The sequence below is a fragment of the Oryzias melastigma genome, linkage group LG16, assembly GCF_002922805.2.
Source record: "Oryzias melastigma strain HK-1 linkage group LG16, ASM292280v2, whole genome shotgun sequence".
NCBI classification, from domain to species: Eukaryota; Metazoa; Chordata; class Actinopteri; order Beloniformes; family Adrianichthyidae; genus Oryzias; species Oryzias melastigma.
Window position 1 is genome coordinate 18166165 of NC_050527.1, and position 17704 is coordinate 18183868.

The 17704-nt window shown below is 53.8% G+C and overlaps 2 protein-coding genes across 6 annotated transcripts in view; both read left to right on the forward strand.

Annotated features, from left to right (window-relative positions):
- LOC112143474 (spectrin beta chain, non-erythrocytic 1) overlaps nt 1-13186 on the forward strand; it is a 22980-nt gene extending 9794 nt beyond the window's left edge. For all 3 annotated transcript variants that reach the window (XM_024267490.1, XM_024267491.2, XM_024267492.2), the window contains 28 exons: nt 70-257; nt 334-451; nt 522-680; nt 752-1054; nt 1394-1547; nt 1615-2485; nt 2570-2704; nt 2771-3527; nt 3605-3807; nt 3936-4026; nt 4109-4255; nt 5482-5745; nt 5835-6059; nt 6137-6226; nt 6295-6573; nt 6673-6803; nt 7196-7400; nt 7487-7861; nt 8482-8726; nt 8800-8938; nt 9741-9825; nt 9900-10096; nt 10172-10275; nt 10627-10672; nt 10844-11055; nt 11141-11314; nt 11424-11466; nt 12226-13186. In XM_024267490.1, the coding sequence (XP_024123258.1) occupies nt 70-257; nt 334-451; nt 522-680; nt 752-1054; nt 1394-1547; nt 1615-2485; nt 2570-2704; nt 2771-3527; nt 3605-3807; nt 3936-4026; nt 4109-4255; nt 5482-5745; nt 5835-6059; nt 6137-6226; nt 6295-6573; nt 6673-6803; nt 7196-7400; nt 7487-7861; nt 8482-8726; nt 8800-8938; nt 9741-9825; nt 9900-10096; nt 10172-10275; nt 10627-10672; nt 10844-11055; nt 11141-11314; nt 11424-11466; nt 12226-12420 (6135 nt within the window). In that variant the 3' untranslated portion in view covers nt 12421-13186. The remainder of the gene's footprint in view (nt 1-69; nt 258-333; nt 452-521; nt 681-751; nt 1055-1393; nt 1548-1614; nt 2486-2569; nt 2705-2770; nt 3528-3604; nt 3808-3935; nt 4027-4108; nt 4256-5481; nt 5746-5834; nt 6060-6136; nt 6227-6294; nt 6574-6672; nt 6804-7195; nt 7401-7486; nt 7862-8481; nt 8727-8799; nt 8939-9740; nt 9826-9899; nt 10097-10171; nt 10276-10626; nt 10673-10843; nt 11056-11140; nt 11315-11423; nt 11467-12225) is intronic.
- Nucleotides 13187-15178: 1992 nt separating this feature from the next.
- LOC112144041 (echinoderm microtubule-associated protein-like 6) overlaps nt 15179-17704 on the forward strand; it is a 29763-nt gene continuing 27237 nt past the window's right edge. For 2 of the 3 annotated variants that reach the window (XM_024268348.2, XM_024268349.2), the window contains exon 1: nt 15180-16883. In XM_024268348.2, coding sequence (XP_024124116.1) covers nt 16687-16883 — 197 coding nt within the window. In that variant the 5' untranslated portion in view covers nt 15180-16686. Of the gene's footprint in view, nt 16884-17704 lie in introns of all 3 variants that reach the window. The other variant, XM_036215762.1, reaches the window with a different exon arrangement.

Sequence of the window (17704 nt, forward strand, 5' to 3'; positions counted from 1 at the left end):
CCCCGTCCTGTGGTGAGTGTAAACCCCTGGTGCCTCGGTGCAGGTGAGTGATGTCCTTCTGGCCTCCAGGTGCTTGACAACGCCATCGAGACGGAGAAGATGATCGAGAAGTACGAGAGTCTGGCCTCTGGGTTGCTGGAGTGGATCCAGCAGACCATCATCATCCTCAACAACAGGAAGTTCGCCAACTCTTTGGTGGGCGTCCAGCAACAGCTGCAGGCCTTCAACACCTACCGCACGGTGGAGAAGCCCCCCAAGTCAGAGCCGGCCCCCCAGGATGTCCAGGAGCTCCTGTGCCAGCCTTTGACCTCTGACCTCTGATCTGCCCCACAGGTTCACCGAGAAGGGAAACCTGGAGGTCCTCCTCTTCACCATCCAGAGCAAGATGAGGGCCAACAACCAGAAAGTGTACATGCCACGGGAGGGAAAGCTCATCTCAGACATCAACAAGGTCAGCGGTGCCCTGACGGCTGTGGGAGGGGCTAGTGACTCCCACAGGTGACGTCTCTTCTCCTCCTCAGGCGTGGGAGCGTCTGGAGAAGGCGGAGCATGAGCGTGAGCTGGCTCTGAGGATGGAGCTGATTCGTCAGGAGAAGCTGGAGCAGCTGGCCCGGCGCTTCGACCGCAAGGCGGCGATGAGGGAGACCTGGCTTAGTGAGAACCAGCGGCTGGTGTCCCAGGTGCAGCCTCGCCGAGGACTCCGCCCCTCCCCCTACTGCTCCGCTGACATCCAGCCTTCTTCTGTCTGCAGGACAACTTCGGCTTCGACCTGCAGGCCGTCGAGGCGGCCACCAAGAAGCACGAGGCTATCGAGACGGACATCGCGGCGTACGAGGAGCGTGTGCAGGCCGTGGTGGCGGTGACCACCGAGCTAGAGCGGGAGCGCTACCATGACATCAAGCGCATTGCGGCTCGTAAGGACAACGTGATCCGGCTGTGGGAGTACCTGCTGGAACTGCTGAAGGCCCGCCGACAGCGGCTGGAGGTGAACTTGGGCCTGCAGAGAGTCTTCCAGGAGATGCTGTACATAATGGACTGGATGGACGAGATGAAGGTGAGCCGAGCACCACAGGCCTCACTACAGACACAGACCTCACCACCGACAGACCTCACCAAAGACCTCCCCACAGACACAGACCTCACCACCGACAGAGACCTCACCACCGACAGAGACCTCACCGCAGACCTCACTACAGACCTCACCACAGACACAGACCTCACCACCGACAGACCTCACCAAAGACCTCACTACATACCTCCCCACAGACACACACCTCATCACAGACAGAGACCTCACCATCAACAGAGACCTCACCACAGACCTCACCGCAGACCTCACTACAGACCTCACTACAGACCTCACCACAGACCTCACCGTGGCGTGTCCTTCCAGATGCTGCTTCTGTCCCAGGATTATGGGAAGCACCTTCTGGGCGTGGAGGACCTCCTACAGAAGCACGCGCTGGTGGAGGCGGACATCGCCATCCAGGCCGACAGAGTGAAGGCCGTCTCCAGCAACGCCAACAAGTACTCCATCACGGACGGCGGTGAGTTCCTCTGCTGGCTCCTACTCCAGGAGAACCTGAAGAGTTCTGATGAGGACTTTCTGTCCAGGATACAAACCCTGCGACCCGCGGGTCATCCAGGACCGGGTGGCCCACCTTGAGTTCTGCTACCAGGAGTTGACCCAGCTGGCTGCCGAGCGCCGTGCCCGCCTGGAGGAGTCTCGCCGCCTTTGGAAGTTTTTCTGGGAAATGGCGGAAGAGGAGGGCTGGATCCGGGAGAAGGAGCAGATCCTGTCCTCGGTGGAGCGGGGGAGGGACTTGACGGGGGCGCTGCGCCTCCTGAGTCAGCAGCGCGCCCTGGAGGACGAAATGAGTGGCCGGGCCGGCCACCTGCAGCACACTGTCACGGAGGGCCGGGCCATGCTGCAGGTCGGGCACTTCGGCTCGGAAAAGATTCAGGAAAGGATCAGTGACCTGCAGTCCCAGTGGGCGGGGCTAGAGCAGCACGCCGCTGCAACCCGCAGGAGGCTGGAGCAAGCGCTGGCCCTGCACCAGTTCCAGGCGGACGCGGACGACGTGGATGCATGGACGCTGGATGCGGTTCGCATCGTTTCCAGTGCGGAGACGGGCCACGACGAGTTCTCCACCCAGGCGCTGGTCCGGAAGCACAAAGACACCGCCGCAGAGGTCGCCAGCTACCGCCCGGTCATTGACGCGTTGCACGAGCAGGCCGCCACGCTGCCAGAGGAGGAGGCGGAGTCAGAGGAGGTTCGCGGGCGGCTGGCTGGCATTGAGGAGCGCTACAGGGAGGTGGCGGAGCTGACCAAACTGAGGAAGGAGGCGCTGCAGGACGCTCTGGCGCGCTACAAGATGTTCAGCGAGGCCGACGCCTGCCAGGTGTGGGTGGAAGAGAAGGAGCAGTGGCTTAACGGCACGGAGATCCCAGAGAAGCTGGAAGACCTGGAGGTGGTCCAGCACCGGTGTGTGAGCGGGGCTGCAGTCGCCGGGAAAGGTTGCCGGTAAACCTGGCCTAAAGGGGGCGCTGTTTCTCTGTTTCTCTGTAGGTTTGAGAGTCTGGAGCCAGAGATGAACAACCAGGCGTCCCGCGTTGCGGTGGTGAACCAGATCGCCCGGCAGCTGATGCACAGCGGTTCTCCGGGGGATGACATCAAGGCCCAGCAGGACAAGCTCAACAACAGGTACCAAAGGGCGGCAGGCGGGTTCAGGTCGGAGGCAGAGACTCTGACCCTGGGTTCTGACTGCAGGTGGGGTTCGTTCCGGGATCTCCTGGACCAGAAGAAGGAGGCGCTGAACTCTGCCCTGGGGGTCCAGAACTACCACCTGGACTGCAACGAGACCAAGTCTTGGATCAAAGAGAAGACCAAAGTGATTGAATCCACTCAGGAGCTGGGCAATGACCTGACGGGCGTCATGGCTTTGCAGCGCAAGCTGACCAGCATGGAGCGAGACCTGGCGGCCATCGAGGACAAGCTGGGCGACCTCCGGGGCGAGGCCCAGCGGCTGGCGGAGGAGCACCCGGACCAGGCCAGGGCCATCACGGGCCGTCTGGCGGAGATCACGGCGGTGTGGGAGGAGATGAAGGACTCGCTGAAGAACCGGGAGGAGTCTCTGGGCGAAGCCCGGAAACTGCAGCAGTTCCTGCGAGATCTGGACGACTTCCAGTCCTGGCTGTCCCGCACTCAGACCGCCGTGGCGTCTGAGGACATGCCTAACACGCTGGCCGAGGCCGAGAAGCTGATGGCTCAGCACCAGGGCATCAAGAACGAGATCCTGAACTACGAGGAGGACTACCAGAAGATGCGGGACATGGGGGACATGGTGACGCGTGGCCAGACGGATGCGCAGTACATGTTCTTGCAGCAGCGGCTGCAGGCGCTCGACACCGGCTGGAATGAGCTGCACAAGATGTGGGAGAACCGGCAGAGTCTGCTGTCTCAGTCACACGCCTACCAGCTGTTCCTGAGGGACACCAAGCAGGCCGAGGCCTTCCTCAACAACCAGGTAACCAGGAGAGCGCCGGACTGGGACCCGCACAGTCCATTCATTTGGGTTTCTGGACGTTCTCTTTCTTCCTGCAGGAATACGTCCTGGCCCACACGGAGATGCCCCCCACTCTGGAGGGCGCCGAGGCTGCCATCAAAAAGCAGGAAGGCTTCATGACCACCATGGATGCCAACGAAGACAAGATCAACGGCGTGATGGAAGCCGGCCGGCGGCTGGCCAGCGACGGAAACATCAACGCCGAGAAGATTAAGGAGAAGGTGGCCTCCATCGATGACAGGTAGCTTCATGAGACACAGCCCTCCTGTGTCCAGAGAAGGCGTGAGGTCCTGGTCTCAGAGCAGCAGACCTCCACCTTCGACCTCTGGAGTGTCCTTCCACTGACTGCTGCTCTGATCCCTCTGCAAGGCACAAGAAGAACAGGGAGGCTGCTGTGGAGCTGCTGATCAGACTGAAGGACAACCGAGACCTGCAGAAGTTCCTCCAGGACTGTCAGGAGGTCGGCGCCGCTCTGGACACCTCCCATAGTCTGGTCGATGTCTGAACCGAACCAACATCTCCCTGTCTTCATGTCTGTGCAGTTATCTCTGTGGATCAGCGAGAAGATGCTGACGGCTCAGGACCTCACCTACGACGAGGCCAGGAACCTGCACAGCAAGTGGCTGAAGCACCAGGCCTTCATGGCCGAGCTGCAGTCCAACAAGGAGTGGCTGGACAAGATCCAGAAGGTAGGGTGGACCGCTGAGCCAGCGGGTCAGGACTTACTGCCGCCTGAAAGCGGTTAGGGTTTGGTCTGCGCCTCATCTCAGAAGTCCTCAGATGATCTCGGAGGTTCTCAGAGGTTTTTAGATGTTCTTAGAAGCTCTTAAAAGTTCTCAAATGTTCTGAGTTCTTCTCAGATGTTTTTTAGTGTTTTCAGATGTTCTCAGATGTTCTTTCTGTTCTAGTTTCTTTGAGTCTCAGAACTAGGGCTGCAACGAGTATCCGGGTGCTCGGGTATTCGCGATTTGCTCCCGAAAATTCGAGTATGAATATTTGCGACGTCCAAGATGGCTGATTCATGATCTTTATAAATGTAGTAAATTGTAGTAAAATATGATCATAATATCATCTGAGAATGGTGTGTTCTTGCTCTTAAATGCAGATTAATGTAGGATTTTAAGTTTACGAACTAAATCAAAGAGCCGCGGTACTGCCAACGGAGGTAAACATCTTGGTGATGGTGAAGCTTCCGGTTTTCAAAGTAAAACTAGCCAGAGCTTTTTTCTGTTCAGAAACTGAGACTGAAGTTCTGCTCACAGACATAACTTCTGAAACAATGAATTAGCTTTAACATCAGAGCTTTAGCTTCAGTGTTTATATTCTTTTGACTATGATAACTCTTCAACATTTGACACAATTAATGAACCTCCATCTTATTCTGAAAGGATGTAATCAACGTGAATCAGCTGATTCTGCTGCAAAAAATAGACTTTTCATACAGACTCTCCACCAATATGTGATGATTAGAACGTAAAATATTGAAGAACTTTGAGGACAGAAAACTGTGGAGAACATTTTCAGATTCTGTTGTTAAATGATCCAAAACAGCAGAGATTTTATCTTTTTATGTTGTTTTACTGCTGAACCAGAAGATTGATAAAAAAAAGTTTAAAATGACAAAATTTCTTTCTATCTGAATCTTGGTGTTTATTTTAAATCAGTTTAGTTGATTCTGATCTCCTGTTCTAAATAAATGTATAAGTGATGATTAAATACAAATAATTTAAATTTCCCTCCATCCAGTAAATAGACAGACACATAGCAATAATCATTAAATTAAAAAGTAAGAATCGTGGTTCAATTCGTGAGTCGAATCGGATCGCCACCTAAGCAGATCCACAGCCCTACTCAGAACCTTCCTTGCTGACTTTGACTTAGAGAACATCAGCTGACCCTCTCTTCCCGCCATCAGGACGGGGCTCTGCTGGTGTCGGAGAAGCCGGAAACCGAGGTGGTGGTGAAGGAGAAACTCGGAGCGCTCCACACGATGTGGGAGGAGCTAGAGTCCACCACGCAGACCAAAGCTCAGTGTCTATTCGATGCCAACAAAGCGGAGCTGTTCTCTCAGAGCTGCACCGACCTGGACAAGTGGCTGGGGGGTCTGGAGGGTCAGATCCAGTCCGACGACTACGGCAAAGACCTGACCTCCGTCAACATTCTGCTGAAGAAGCAGCAGGTACTACACCTGGGTCCGTGCAGGGCTCCGCCCCTCTGCGGGTCTCCACACCCACCCACGTTCTCACCCTGCTGTGATGTGCTCCTCAGATGCTGGAGAACCAGGTGGAGGTGCGTCAAAGGGAGGTGGTGGAGTTGCAGAGCCAGGTGAAGGCGCTCGGTCAGGAGGCGAAGGACACGGACGAGGTGGACGGGCGGAGGCAGGTGGTGGAGAAGAAGTTCCAGGAGCTGCTGGAGCCGCTCAGACTGCGCCGCCACTTGCTGGTGGCGTCCAGAGAAGTCCACCAGTTCAACCGGGATGTGGAAGACGAGATCGTACGTCTGACAGCACGTGATCCCCTAGCATCACCGCCACAGGAAGCTCCACCCCCTCACGGTGTGTTCTCTTGCAGCTGTGGGCTCAGGAGAGGATTCCCGTGGCCACCTCCACCAACCACGGATACAACCTGCAGACGGTGCAGCAGCTCATGAAGAAGAACCAGGTGAGTTCTGCAGAACCGCAGCCCGGTCATCCAGGTTCTGAACTGACCTTCTCCTGCTGTGGTTTCAGACGCTGCAGAAGGAACTGCAGGGCCACCAGCCTCGCATCGACGACATACTGGAGCGCAGCCGCAGCCTGCTCCAGGACCAGGCCTCCGGCTCCGAGGGGATCCACCGGCGCCTTGCCGAGCTGCAGGAGCTGTGGGGGCGGCTGAGGGAGGAGGGGCAGCGGCGCCACGCCCGGCTGCAGGAGGCCCACAAGGCGCAGCAGTACTACTTTGATGCCGCCGAGGCCGAAGCCTGGATGAGCGAGCAGGAGCTTTACATGATGTCTGAGGAGAAGGCCAAGGTGGGTGGTCACACCTCTCTTTTGGGGATGGGGTTGGACTACAGCTTTCTTTTAGGGTGGGGGGTCCTGTCTCTGACGCCAACGTTTTTGTGTGACCAGGACGAGCAGAGCGCCATCACCATGCTGAAGAAGCACCAGATTATGGAGCAGGCCGTGGAGGACTACGCAGAGACCGTCCACCAGCTGTCCAAGACCAGCAGAGGCCTGGTGGCGGACGAACACCCCGACAGGTACCGGCCCTTCCCAACCACCGGACTGCTCCTCCCATTTTAGACCACGCTCCTTCAGCGTCAGGGTTTCCGATTTGTTGAGGTACAGATGATCTGACCTGACCTGAGCTGAAGGTGGTGGAGTCCCTCAGGGCTCTGCTCCTGTTCTGCTTCTATCTACTCTGGACATAGATGGAAGTAGAGCTCAGGTTTGCTCTCCTAGACACAGATGAACCGGTCCTGTATGAGTCCACGCTTCTCAGATCTGAACCGTCATTCATTCAGAGGCTTTAGAGATCTCAGATGAATTCAGAACTGTCCGGTTCCGCTTTTGGTTCAGAAGAACCAACAATCTGTCAGAACTGTTGGGGTTCTGAGGTTCTGTTCTAACCGAGCTCCTTTGTGTGCGTCAGCGAGCGGATCGGCATGCGGCAGTCTCAGGTGGATAAGCTGTACGCCGGCCTGAAGGACCTGTCAGAGGAGAGGCGGAGCAAACTGGAGGAGAGGCTCCGCCTCTTCCAGCTGAACCGAGAGGTCGACGACCTGGAGCAGTGGATAGCGGAGCGGGAGGTGGTGGCCGGGTCGCACGAGCTGGGTCAGGACTACGAGCATGTGACGGTACGGACGCACGAAAGCCAAGCAGCTTGGGGGGGGGGGGCGGGGCCTCCACCCTTACAGCTGTGAAGTAACTCTCTGGTCTGCAGATGCTGCAGGAGCGCTTCCGGGAGTTTGCGCGGGACACGGGCAACATCGGGCAGGAACGCGTGGATGCCGTCAACCGCCTCGCAGATGAGCTGATCAACGCCGGACACGGCGACGCCGCCACGGTGGCGGAGTGGAAGGACGGGCTGAACGAGGCCTGGGCCGACCTGCTAGAGCTCATCGACACCCGGACGCAGATCCTCGCCGCCTCCTTCGAGCTCCACAAGTTCTACCACGACGCCAAGGAGATCCTGGCGCGCATCGCAGACAAGCAGAAGAAGCTGCCGGAGGAAATTGGCCGCGACCAGAACACAGTGGAGATGCTGCAGAGGATGCACACCACCTTCGAGCGGGACATCCAGGCGCTCGGAGCACAGGTGAGCGGAGCGGGGGAAGGGCTGATGGTGTATGAACCCGACCTTAAGCCTTCCTCACATGCTGCCCTACGAAGGGGCTGACTTGACCGGGGCTGACCCAACCGGGGCTTACCCGACCGGGGGTCTGACCCAACCGGGGCTTACCCGACCGGGGGTCTGACCCAACCGGGGCTTACCCGACCGGGGGTCTGACCCAACAGGGGCTTACCCGACCGGGGGTCTGACCCAACCGGGGCTTACCCAACCGGGGGTCTGACCCAACCGGGGGTCTGACCCAACCGGGGCTTACCCAACCGGGGCTTACCCAACTGGGGGTCTGACCCAACCAGGGTCTGACTTGACTGGGCCAGCATGACCCGGGGTTGACTTGACTGGGTCTGAGTTGACCGGGGGCTGGCTCAACCAGGGGCTGACCCGACCAGGGTTGACCCGTACAGGTAGACCCTCTGTACAGGTCCGCCCCCTGGACGGTTAAATGAAATGTCTGTGGATGAACGAAACCTCACTGTCCAATCAAAACCCTTCTTGAAGGTGAAACACCGGATGAGATGGTAGGGGGCGGGGTTTGTGCAGGTTGGTGTGTTGTAGGAAACGGTTGTCAGAGGACTTTGTACCTGCAGGTGAGGCAGCTGCAGGAAGACGCCGTCCGCCTACAGTCTGCGTACGCCGGAGACAAGGCAGACGACATCCAGCGTAAAGACGGCGAGGTCCTGGAGGCGTGGAGGATCCTCCTGGAGGCCTGCGACTGCCGCCGGTTACGCCTGCTAGACACGGGCGACAAGTTTCGATTCTTCAGCATGGTGCGCGACCTGCTGCTCTGGATGGACGACGTGATCCGGCTCATCGAGGCCCAGGAGAACCCCAGGTGGGTCCGGTGGTGGTTTAGGTGAGCGGCTGCCCCCCTGCAGCGATGCTGACATGGCGGTTTGTGTCCTCAGAGACGTTTCCTCTGTGGAGCTGCTGATGAACAACCATCAGGGCATCAAAGCCGAGATTGACGCGCGCAATGACAGCTTCACCGCCTGCATCGAGCTCGGCAAGGCGCTGCTCGCACGCAAGCACTACGCATCAGAGGAGGTGAGTCCAGGCTCAGGTGACGTACACACAGGTGAGGACAAGGAGATGTACAGGTGAGAACATAGAGATGTACAGGTGAGAACATAGAGATCTACAGGTGAGAACAAAGAGATCTACAGGTGAGAGCATACTGATCTACAGGTGAGAACATAGAGATCTACAGGTGAGAACATAGAGATCTACAGGTGAGAGCATAGAGATCTACAGGTGAGAGCATAGAGATCTACAGGTGAGAGCATAGAGATCTACAGGTGAGAACACAGAGATCTACAGGTGAGAACATAGAGATCTACAGGTGAGAGCATAGAGATCTACAGGTGAGAACATAGAGATGTACAGGTAAGAGCATAGAGATCTACAGGTGAGAACATAGAGATCTACAGGTGAGAGCATACTGATCTACAGGTGAGAGCATAGAGATCTAAAGGTGAGAGCATAGAGATCTACAGGTGAGAGCATAGAGATCTACAGGTGAGAACATAGAGATGTACAGGTGAGAGCATAGAGATCTACAGGTGAGAACATTGGGATCTACAGGTGAGAGCATAGAGATCTACAGGTGAGAGCATAGAGATCTACAGGTGAGAACACAGAGATCTACAGGTGAGAACATAGAGATCTACAGGTGAGAACATAGGAATCTACAGGTGAGAACATAGAGATCTTCTGGTGAGAACATAGAGATGTACAGGTGAGTGTTACAGGTGAGTGCAGTAAGATCCACCTGTAAGGCTGTATTTTAGCTCCGCCTTGTTCGTCATCGTTCCTGAAATGGCTGTTAATAAAGTTTGCTCTCCTGTAGATCAAAGAGAAGCTGCTCCAGTTGACCGACAAACGGAAGGAGATGATTGACAAGTGGGAGGATCGGTGGGAGTGGCTTCGCCTCAGTAAGAACCATCTGACCTTTGATGCTGCTGTCATCGGGGCTGTCAGTCACAGGTTCGATTCCCTGTTTGTCCAGTCCTGGAGGTGCATCAGTTCTCCAGAGACGCGGGTGTGGCCGAGGCCTGGCTGCTGGGTCAGGAGCCGTACCTGTCCAGCAGGGAGGTGGGGCAAAGCGTGGACGAGGTGGAGAAGCTCATCAAGCGGCACGAAGCCTTCGAGAAGTCCGCCGCCACCTGGGAGGAACGCTTCTCTGCGCTGGAGAGACTGACCACTGTGAGGGAGGCGGGGCTTAGAGCGAGAATGGCGTGGCTCTAAAGCGGTGATCATGACGAGACGTTTGTGTTCCAGCTGGAACTGCTGGAGGTCAGGAGGCAGCAGGAGGAGCTGGAGCGCAGCAGGAGACCTCCTTCTCCAGAGACGCTCCACCAGGAGGAGGTCCAGCAGGAGCAGAGGTGGGGGAGGGGTGGAGACACAAGACGGTTAGAAGGGAACTTACAAAAGGGACAACACAGACACACAACAAAATGATAAACACACAACTCAATGACACAAACACAAAATTCAATTACAGACACGGAACACACTGACACAAAAACAACTCAATGACAGACAAACGAAACACAACGACGCATTCATAGAAACACAGCGACACAGAAAAACACAACACAATGACACAGGAACACAACACTGTTCCAGAACTACAACACTCTCTTGTTAGACTGAGGTTCCTGTTCGAATGCGGCGGTTCTGTGCGTGGACGCTACAGGAAGAGTCATTTATTGTGCGTTTGTGTGTCTTTGTAGTGTTGTCACTCAGAACGGACTCCCCTCAGACGAGGACTCTCCGCGGGTCAGTGCTCCTCCTCCTGGAACGCTGTTGTTTCAATAAATACTTTTATTTTGAATTCCTGACACTTTTGCTAACTAAAACGTCCTTTTGACCTCCCTTCAAAATAAAACACCAGTTTTCACTGTAGTTCATGTCAGAATGAAAAGCTTCCCTCTGCTGGGATCTTTGCAGAACGGGCTGGAAGGTGGGGGCCTCGTGAACGGTCTCGTGGAGCGCAGCTCCAAGGAGCCAAGCCCCACCCCCTCGCCATCGTTGGCCAAGAAGAATAAAAACAGCCAGTCATCCACGCTGCCCCTCAAGAGCCAGGACTCCCCAGTGCAGATGGAGGGGCTCCTGCACCGCAAGCATGAGTGGGAGGGGCACAGCAAAAAGGCCTCCAACAGGCAAGACCCCCCCCCCACCCCCCCTGCACATTGTGCTATCTGTCACTCATCTAACCGGACTGACCCCTCTCTGTACCACTGACAGGTCATGGCACAACGTCTACTGCGTCATCTGCCACCAGGAGATGAGTTTCTATAAGGACAGCAAGGCAGCGGCCCAGGGGGCGGCGTACCACAACCAGCCCCCCCTCAACCTGAAGGACGCCAGCTGCGACATCGCCTCAGATTATAAGAAAAAGAAACACGTCTTCAAGCTCAGGTGGGACAGGAAGTGAGGGAAGGAGCATAGCATGAAGAGGCTCCGTGACCTTGAGGTTGTGATGAAACTGGGGGGCTTTAAGGAATGAACCCCCCCTTCTGTTTTTCAGAGTGGCAGATGGAAACGAGTATCTGTTCCAAGCCAAAGACGAGGTAAGCAGCTCCTCCAGGGTGATCCTGTCGCCGCCATTGTTAAATGTTTGTCTTTCAGGGTTCAGGTGAGATCAGTGGGTAAGGTCCTCAGGTGGGGTTGTCAGGTAAGGTCGTCGGGAAGGGTCATCGGAAAGGGTCGTCGGGAAGGGTCATCAGGTAAGGTCATCGGGAAGGGTCATCGGGTAAGGTCGTCGGGTAAGGTCATCGGGTAGGGTCATTGGGTAGGGTCCTCGGGTAAGGTCATCGGGTAGGGTTATCGGGGAGGGTCATTGGGTAGGGTCGTCGGGTAAGGTCGTCGGGTAGGGTCATTGGGTAGGGTCCTCGGGTAAGATCATCGGGTAGGGTTATCGGGTAGGGTCATTGGGTAGGGTCATCGGGTAAGGTCGTCGGGTAGGGTCATTGGGTAGGGTCATTGGGTAGGGTCATCGGGTAGGGTCATCGTGTAGGGTGCTCGGGTAAGGTCATCGGGTAGGGTCATCAGGTAGGGTCATCGTGTAGGGTGCTCGGGTAAGGTCATCGGGTAGGGTTGTCGGGAAGGGTCATTGGGTAGGGTCATCGGGTAAGGTCGTTGGGTAAGGCCCTCAAGTGGGGTTGTTGGGCAGGGTGGTAAGGTAGGGTTGTCAGGACGGTCATAGGGTAAGTTCCTCACATGGGGTTGTTGGGGAAAGTCCTCAGGTGGGGTCCTCTAGTGGGGTTGCCAGACATGTTGCACACACACATGTCATGTGACTCTGACTGTTTTATTGTCACCCCTTGCAGGATGAAATGAGCTCCTGGATCCAGGTCATCCTAAACGCCGCCGCACCTGAACTCACCGACACTCAGAGCAGCCACCCCAGCACGCCGGTCTCTGGGCGCGCTCAGACGCTGCCAGCCACCATCACGCTCACCACCGAGTCGAGCCCCGGCAAGAAGGAGAAGCGCTTCAGCCTGTTCAGCAAGAAGAAGCAGTGACGCAGACAGGCGGAGCTCTGAGTAAGCTGAGGGTGGAGCTCTGACACGGAGCTCCACCCTCAGCCAAGTTGATGCTTTTTGCCCACTGCTAGCATCACCTCATCAGACTTTGCAGCCACCCTCCTCGTCTTCTGCCACCACCTGCTTTCCCAGAATCCACCTGGAACACCTGCTGGCGCCGACAGGTGGACGTCCTCTGTCACTAAATCATTCCTGAGCTCCAGATTCTACTTTAACGTAACCAGTTAGCTAACGCGCGGTATGAAGGTCAGATGTGACATCATTGCTGATGTCGGGGGAAGGGCTGGAAGTGTCACCAAACCGCTTCATCCTCAAAGCTTTCATTTCTGTCTTTCTTTTACGTGGAGGTCGTGACTGAGTGATGTCACGGCGCCGTGACATCACATCATGTGACTCCAGCTTTTTTCTGATGTTTTGAGTTGCTGCCGTTTTGTATTTTTGTACTTTCGTCTGTTCGGTGAAGCCGACTCTCAAACTGGACCAACGTTTGCTCTTACCGCCGTCTGCTGCTCGCTCTGCTTCGGCGCCCCTGTAAGGAGGCGTTCACTGTCCACGCGTACATTTGCATGCTCCCGCCTCGCTCTGGCGCCCCGCCTTGCTCTTGTATCCACTGAAGTTAGCGCGTGCTGCACATCAGAGGTGCGTTTGTAGGAATGAGGAGCAACTCTGAGTATTTAGAGGCTTTTCTCATGTATGAGCTCACCTGTAGAGGCTCCTGTGATGTCATTAAAGCTTTAAAAGCTCCCGTCTGCGTCTCTGTCCTCCCGCTGCTGCTCCACAGATGCTTAGACAGCTGCACTGTCTGCTACGGGGGCCCTGAAGGACAAATCACTTAATGCAAAAACATTTTAAGAAACAACAAAACAGATAATAAACAACATGACATTGTTAAAATCTCTCCAAAATAAAAAAGAAACGTTTCAGGAAACAAAAGTAACAAATCAAAATAAAAGTTAAGAATGAAACAAAAAAGAAAACGGAAAAGTAAGGCAGTGTGGGCCGTCTCTGATTGGATGACTGTTTGTGCATCATTTCGACATGAAGCCGAACTGGATCTGCTAATCAAACGTGGATATTGAAAAAACTCAACATCAAAAATCCAACATCATCATCTAGTCCAACATCCCAGAATATCTTCCTTTCTAGTTCATTGTTGTGTGTCTTTTCTTAACATTCGTTTTGATCTGTAGAAATTACTTTTGTTTCTCAAAACTTTTTAATTTTACTTTTTTGAATGTTTTGGTTCTATTTTTTACGTAATGTTGCCTTTCTATTACTGGTTTTGGAATTTTAAACCTCGATATAATCTTTAAAAATTGAGTGATTTATTGGTGTGATTTGGACCTCAGGGCCACCGTACTCTGTTGTGGTTTCCTGCTTTTACACTGAGCTGAGTGTTGACACTAAGAAAACACAACAGGGAAACGAGTTAGAATTCTGGGATTTCCCACTGAAAATGTGTGAAGTCTGTTTTTTTTTTCAAACCTCCAAAGCTGCATTTTAATTCTGTAAATGATCCTGGTGCTGCAGGTTTGTGGCTCAGAACCATTGACTGTAAAAATAATGGACAGATCGAGCACTGAGGTCCCCCATTGGAAATGCATTACCTCCTCTCCTCGCGAAAGTAGGCCGCCGCTTTCACCGTCAATTCCTGAAACGGATATCGCCATTCGCAACCCATCTTCAGTGATTGGTCTGAGTCATAGCTGAGTCATGGAATCTACAGGAAGTACTGTCGCCAATCAGGAGTGAGATTATTGCAACCGTCTGCCTCTTTCCACGCCTTTACCATGGGACCGCGGATGTAAACGCTGGCTCGAGACGACCGTGAAGCTGGCTTCCGATTTTTCCGAACAGGACCTGTTTTTAGGTGGTCTGAGTTCGACAAATACAGTGGAACGCTCTCGCTGTGAATCGGAAGCCAACTTCATCGTCGTCGGCTCGAGAGAATTGTACAAGTCATTGTTGAAGCCTTTGAGGGAGAACCATTCCAACATTTGATTCTGTCAGCGGTCCTTTGGGATTTACTTACATTTATTCCTTTTAGTCGAGATAAAAGGAGCATTTGGGTGACGCCGTGCCCGAACTGCGCGTGTCCCTCCCGCGAGCCGCAGCGTTACTTCACGTGCGGGTTTACAGTCTGATCAGATGCACGTGAGAAGCGCGTTCAGCGGTATTTAAAATAAATAACCATCCTAACAAGTGAACAGCTGGATCTTTTTTCTGTTTGAAAATACGAGTGAAAAGTGAAAAACGAACATTAAACCAATAAAAAAGTCCAAAGCACATAACCTCAGAGTGAAATCTATTTCTACAGAGTAAATCCTCATCTAAAAATGTCGACAGCATGCTCCTCTTGTTGTTTTAAACTGCTGCATCGGTACATTCCATTGAGGAAAACAACAGTAGGACAATGATTGGTACATTGTTGAATTGTAAAGTAGGTGTTAAAAGGTCTTCACGGACCCATTGATGAAGTCTGCTCCCATTGGCTACCCGTCATCTGTCACTCAAACCCCCCAGACGGTCGACGTCAGACCCACAAACGCTTATTGAGCCATCTGATTGGTCAATTTATAACTCTAATAACTTGTGATAATGGAAAAAAATCTTTAAAAAAAAATTAGGATTAGAAAAAAGAAGTTAAGCAGAAAGCAGCAGAGGAAGAATGATTATTCTGACATATAAAATGACTGAGAAATAACTGTCTGTTTCTCAATGTAAGTCAATGGGACTTTGGCCTTTTTGGAACCCAGTGGTACTTCCTGTATGGAACACGGAAGGAGGGGGGCTTGCTCTGTCCAGTTATTTTATATACAGTCTATGCTCAGAACAACAACTTCCACACAGAACCACTTCCACAGACATTTGCTCCTCAACACAAATCCTGACCTGTATGACACTACAGCTCCCAGAATGCACTGCAGCAGAGATAAACCTGCACACCACCTGGAGGCTCGCAGAAGAAACTCCATGCAAAACCGGAAGTCAGGTAAGGAGATACTGGAGGCGATGAGATGTTCTCAGTGGGAAGTTCTTGCTCTGGTTCTGCACAGGTGATCGACCATCTTCCCCACCACTGTTTTTTTCTTTGTTTGTTTTTCTCCACATTAAACTTTTTTTTTTTTTTCATTTTGATGACACAAACGTTCAGCTGCTACAGAAAATCTACTTTTGTTTTCTAAATGGTTTTATACTATACTTTGACCTGCAGGTATGTATTTTCAAATAAAAATTCAATAAAATCAACTAAAGCATAAACTATAACTGAGCTAATATGGTCCAAATGGTCTCATTTCCATACTTGAATAGGTGGTTCTATGGCTCCTCTCATCTGCTTGTGTATGTGCACCTCTTCATTCCTCCTGTCGGCCTTTCTCCACGTCAGAGGCTGCTTTTATTTTGAAAGTGTGGGCCGGAAGCGGTCCTGTCAGAATCTGGCTTATCCTCTCGCTCGGTGATCCCGGACTCCCGTTAATTCCCTCTTTGCTTCGCCGTTTTGACGGTTTTCGGGTTTTCGGGAAGCGCGCGGGTCCGGACGGAGTTCTGCCGAACCTCGGAGTTCGGACGGCACAGTCATCTCCGGGTTCGAGCCCGAGGCGGAGCGTCCGGCGGAGGGATTCTCTGTGATTTCAGACCGCGGAGCGGCACTGGTCCGACTGCTTATCGCTTTAAAAACGGAACCGAGCCCGAACACCTCTGTTTCCGGCTCATTCACACATGAACTTCCGGGCGGAACCGAACCGCCGGGGGTGCCACGGTTCTAACGGCGGTTCTGCTCCGGCTATCGCGGCTCGTCCTGAACACTTGAATCAATTGAATTAACCGAATAAATGACCCAGTGGAGTTCGGTTCAGACCCAGATGACCCAAAAGGTTTAATTCGGACCGGTTCTGCTTAATCAGCATCAGCATCCCGCTGGGCTCTGCAGGTTCTGATATTAGCCAGAACTTTAGAGAACATCCAGTTTTAGGTTTGAAACTTCAACCCTTTCTAAATGAAATGACTTTCATTCGGAACTAGAACCGCTCCTGAACCTCACCGGTCCAAACGGTCCCTCTGACCCGGCTGCAAGGAGGATGGTTTCATGTCCAGCAGCAGAACTCTGGGTCTGTGGGACTCTGTGACGTCAGCAGGTGTTCTGACTGTGGAATCATGGGAACCACAGCGATGGAGCGCGGCTCCTACTGAGCACGCTCAGAACTCAGACTGATTCTGGTCCTCTGTTTGTGGGTCTGGGCCACCATGACGGATAAGACGGCGCCGCGGTGCCAGCTGAGGCTGGAGTGGATCTACGGGTACCGCGGCCACCAGTGCCGGAACAACCTGTTCTACACGGCGGGGAAGGAGCTGGTCTACTTCGTGGCCGGGGTGGGCGTGGTCTTCAACACCCGAGAACACACCCAGAAGTTTTACCTGGGGCACAATGATGACATCATCAGGTAAGGGGCGTGGCTTTACATGACTAAAAGTTGTGGAGGCCAGTAGGGGGCAGCACAACCTTGAGGGGGGCGGGGCTAGCATCAGAGACCAAAGCGGCGCCCAGGTCATGTGACCCTATTCCTCAGGGATCTGAGGACAGTTTCTACGTCCATCAGTGTTGAGCTGCTGATGGATCTGCTGATCCTTGCAGAACCAGAATCGGCTGACCGGACCGAACGCTGCTGCTCTGAGTGACGCCGCTGCTGAGCTCGGCGCTCTTCGTGTCCTTCATGTCACCGGCGTGAACTCGTCACTCCGACTGACCTCACAGGAGCAGCGGCTGACAGACGTGTGATTGGCCGAGGCAGCCTGCAGGGGGCAGTGCTGGACTCCTTCAACTCACCGGTCCTCTGGAGTGAACTTCCATTTCCAGAACACATTAGGCTGTAAAGACAGTCAAAGGTCCAGGTCCGGCCCGGTCTGGGTCCCAGAGCGGTCAGAGAACCGAACCAGGAGGCCCTCAGTCTCACTGGAGTTTCTTTAGAAACCAGACCAGGTCTGAGTGTGATCCCTGATATCCTGAGGTAACCAGGTACCGGTGGGCGTGGTCTGGTAATCAGATGGCAAAGTGTTCAGTGTGTGTTCTGGTATTTCTGATCTCTTGAGGATGTGGTTTCCTCACCGTTTCAACAGGGACTCCTGGTTCTGAAGCTGATCAAAGAAGAATGAAACCAAATATTGACAGTTCTGCGACTCTGTTGCTGCTAACGGGACTCGAACCCTCACACAGCACGGCACCCACAGGCTCTCGTGATCATCTCAGGGGACTTCAATCACGTCT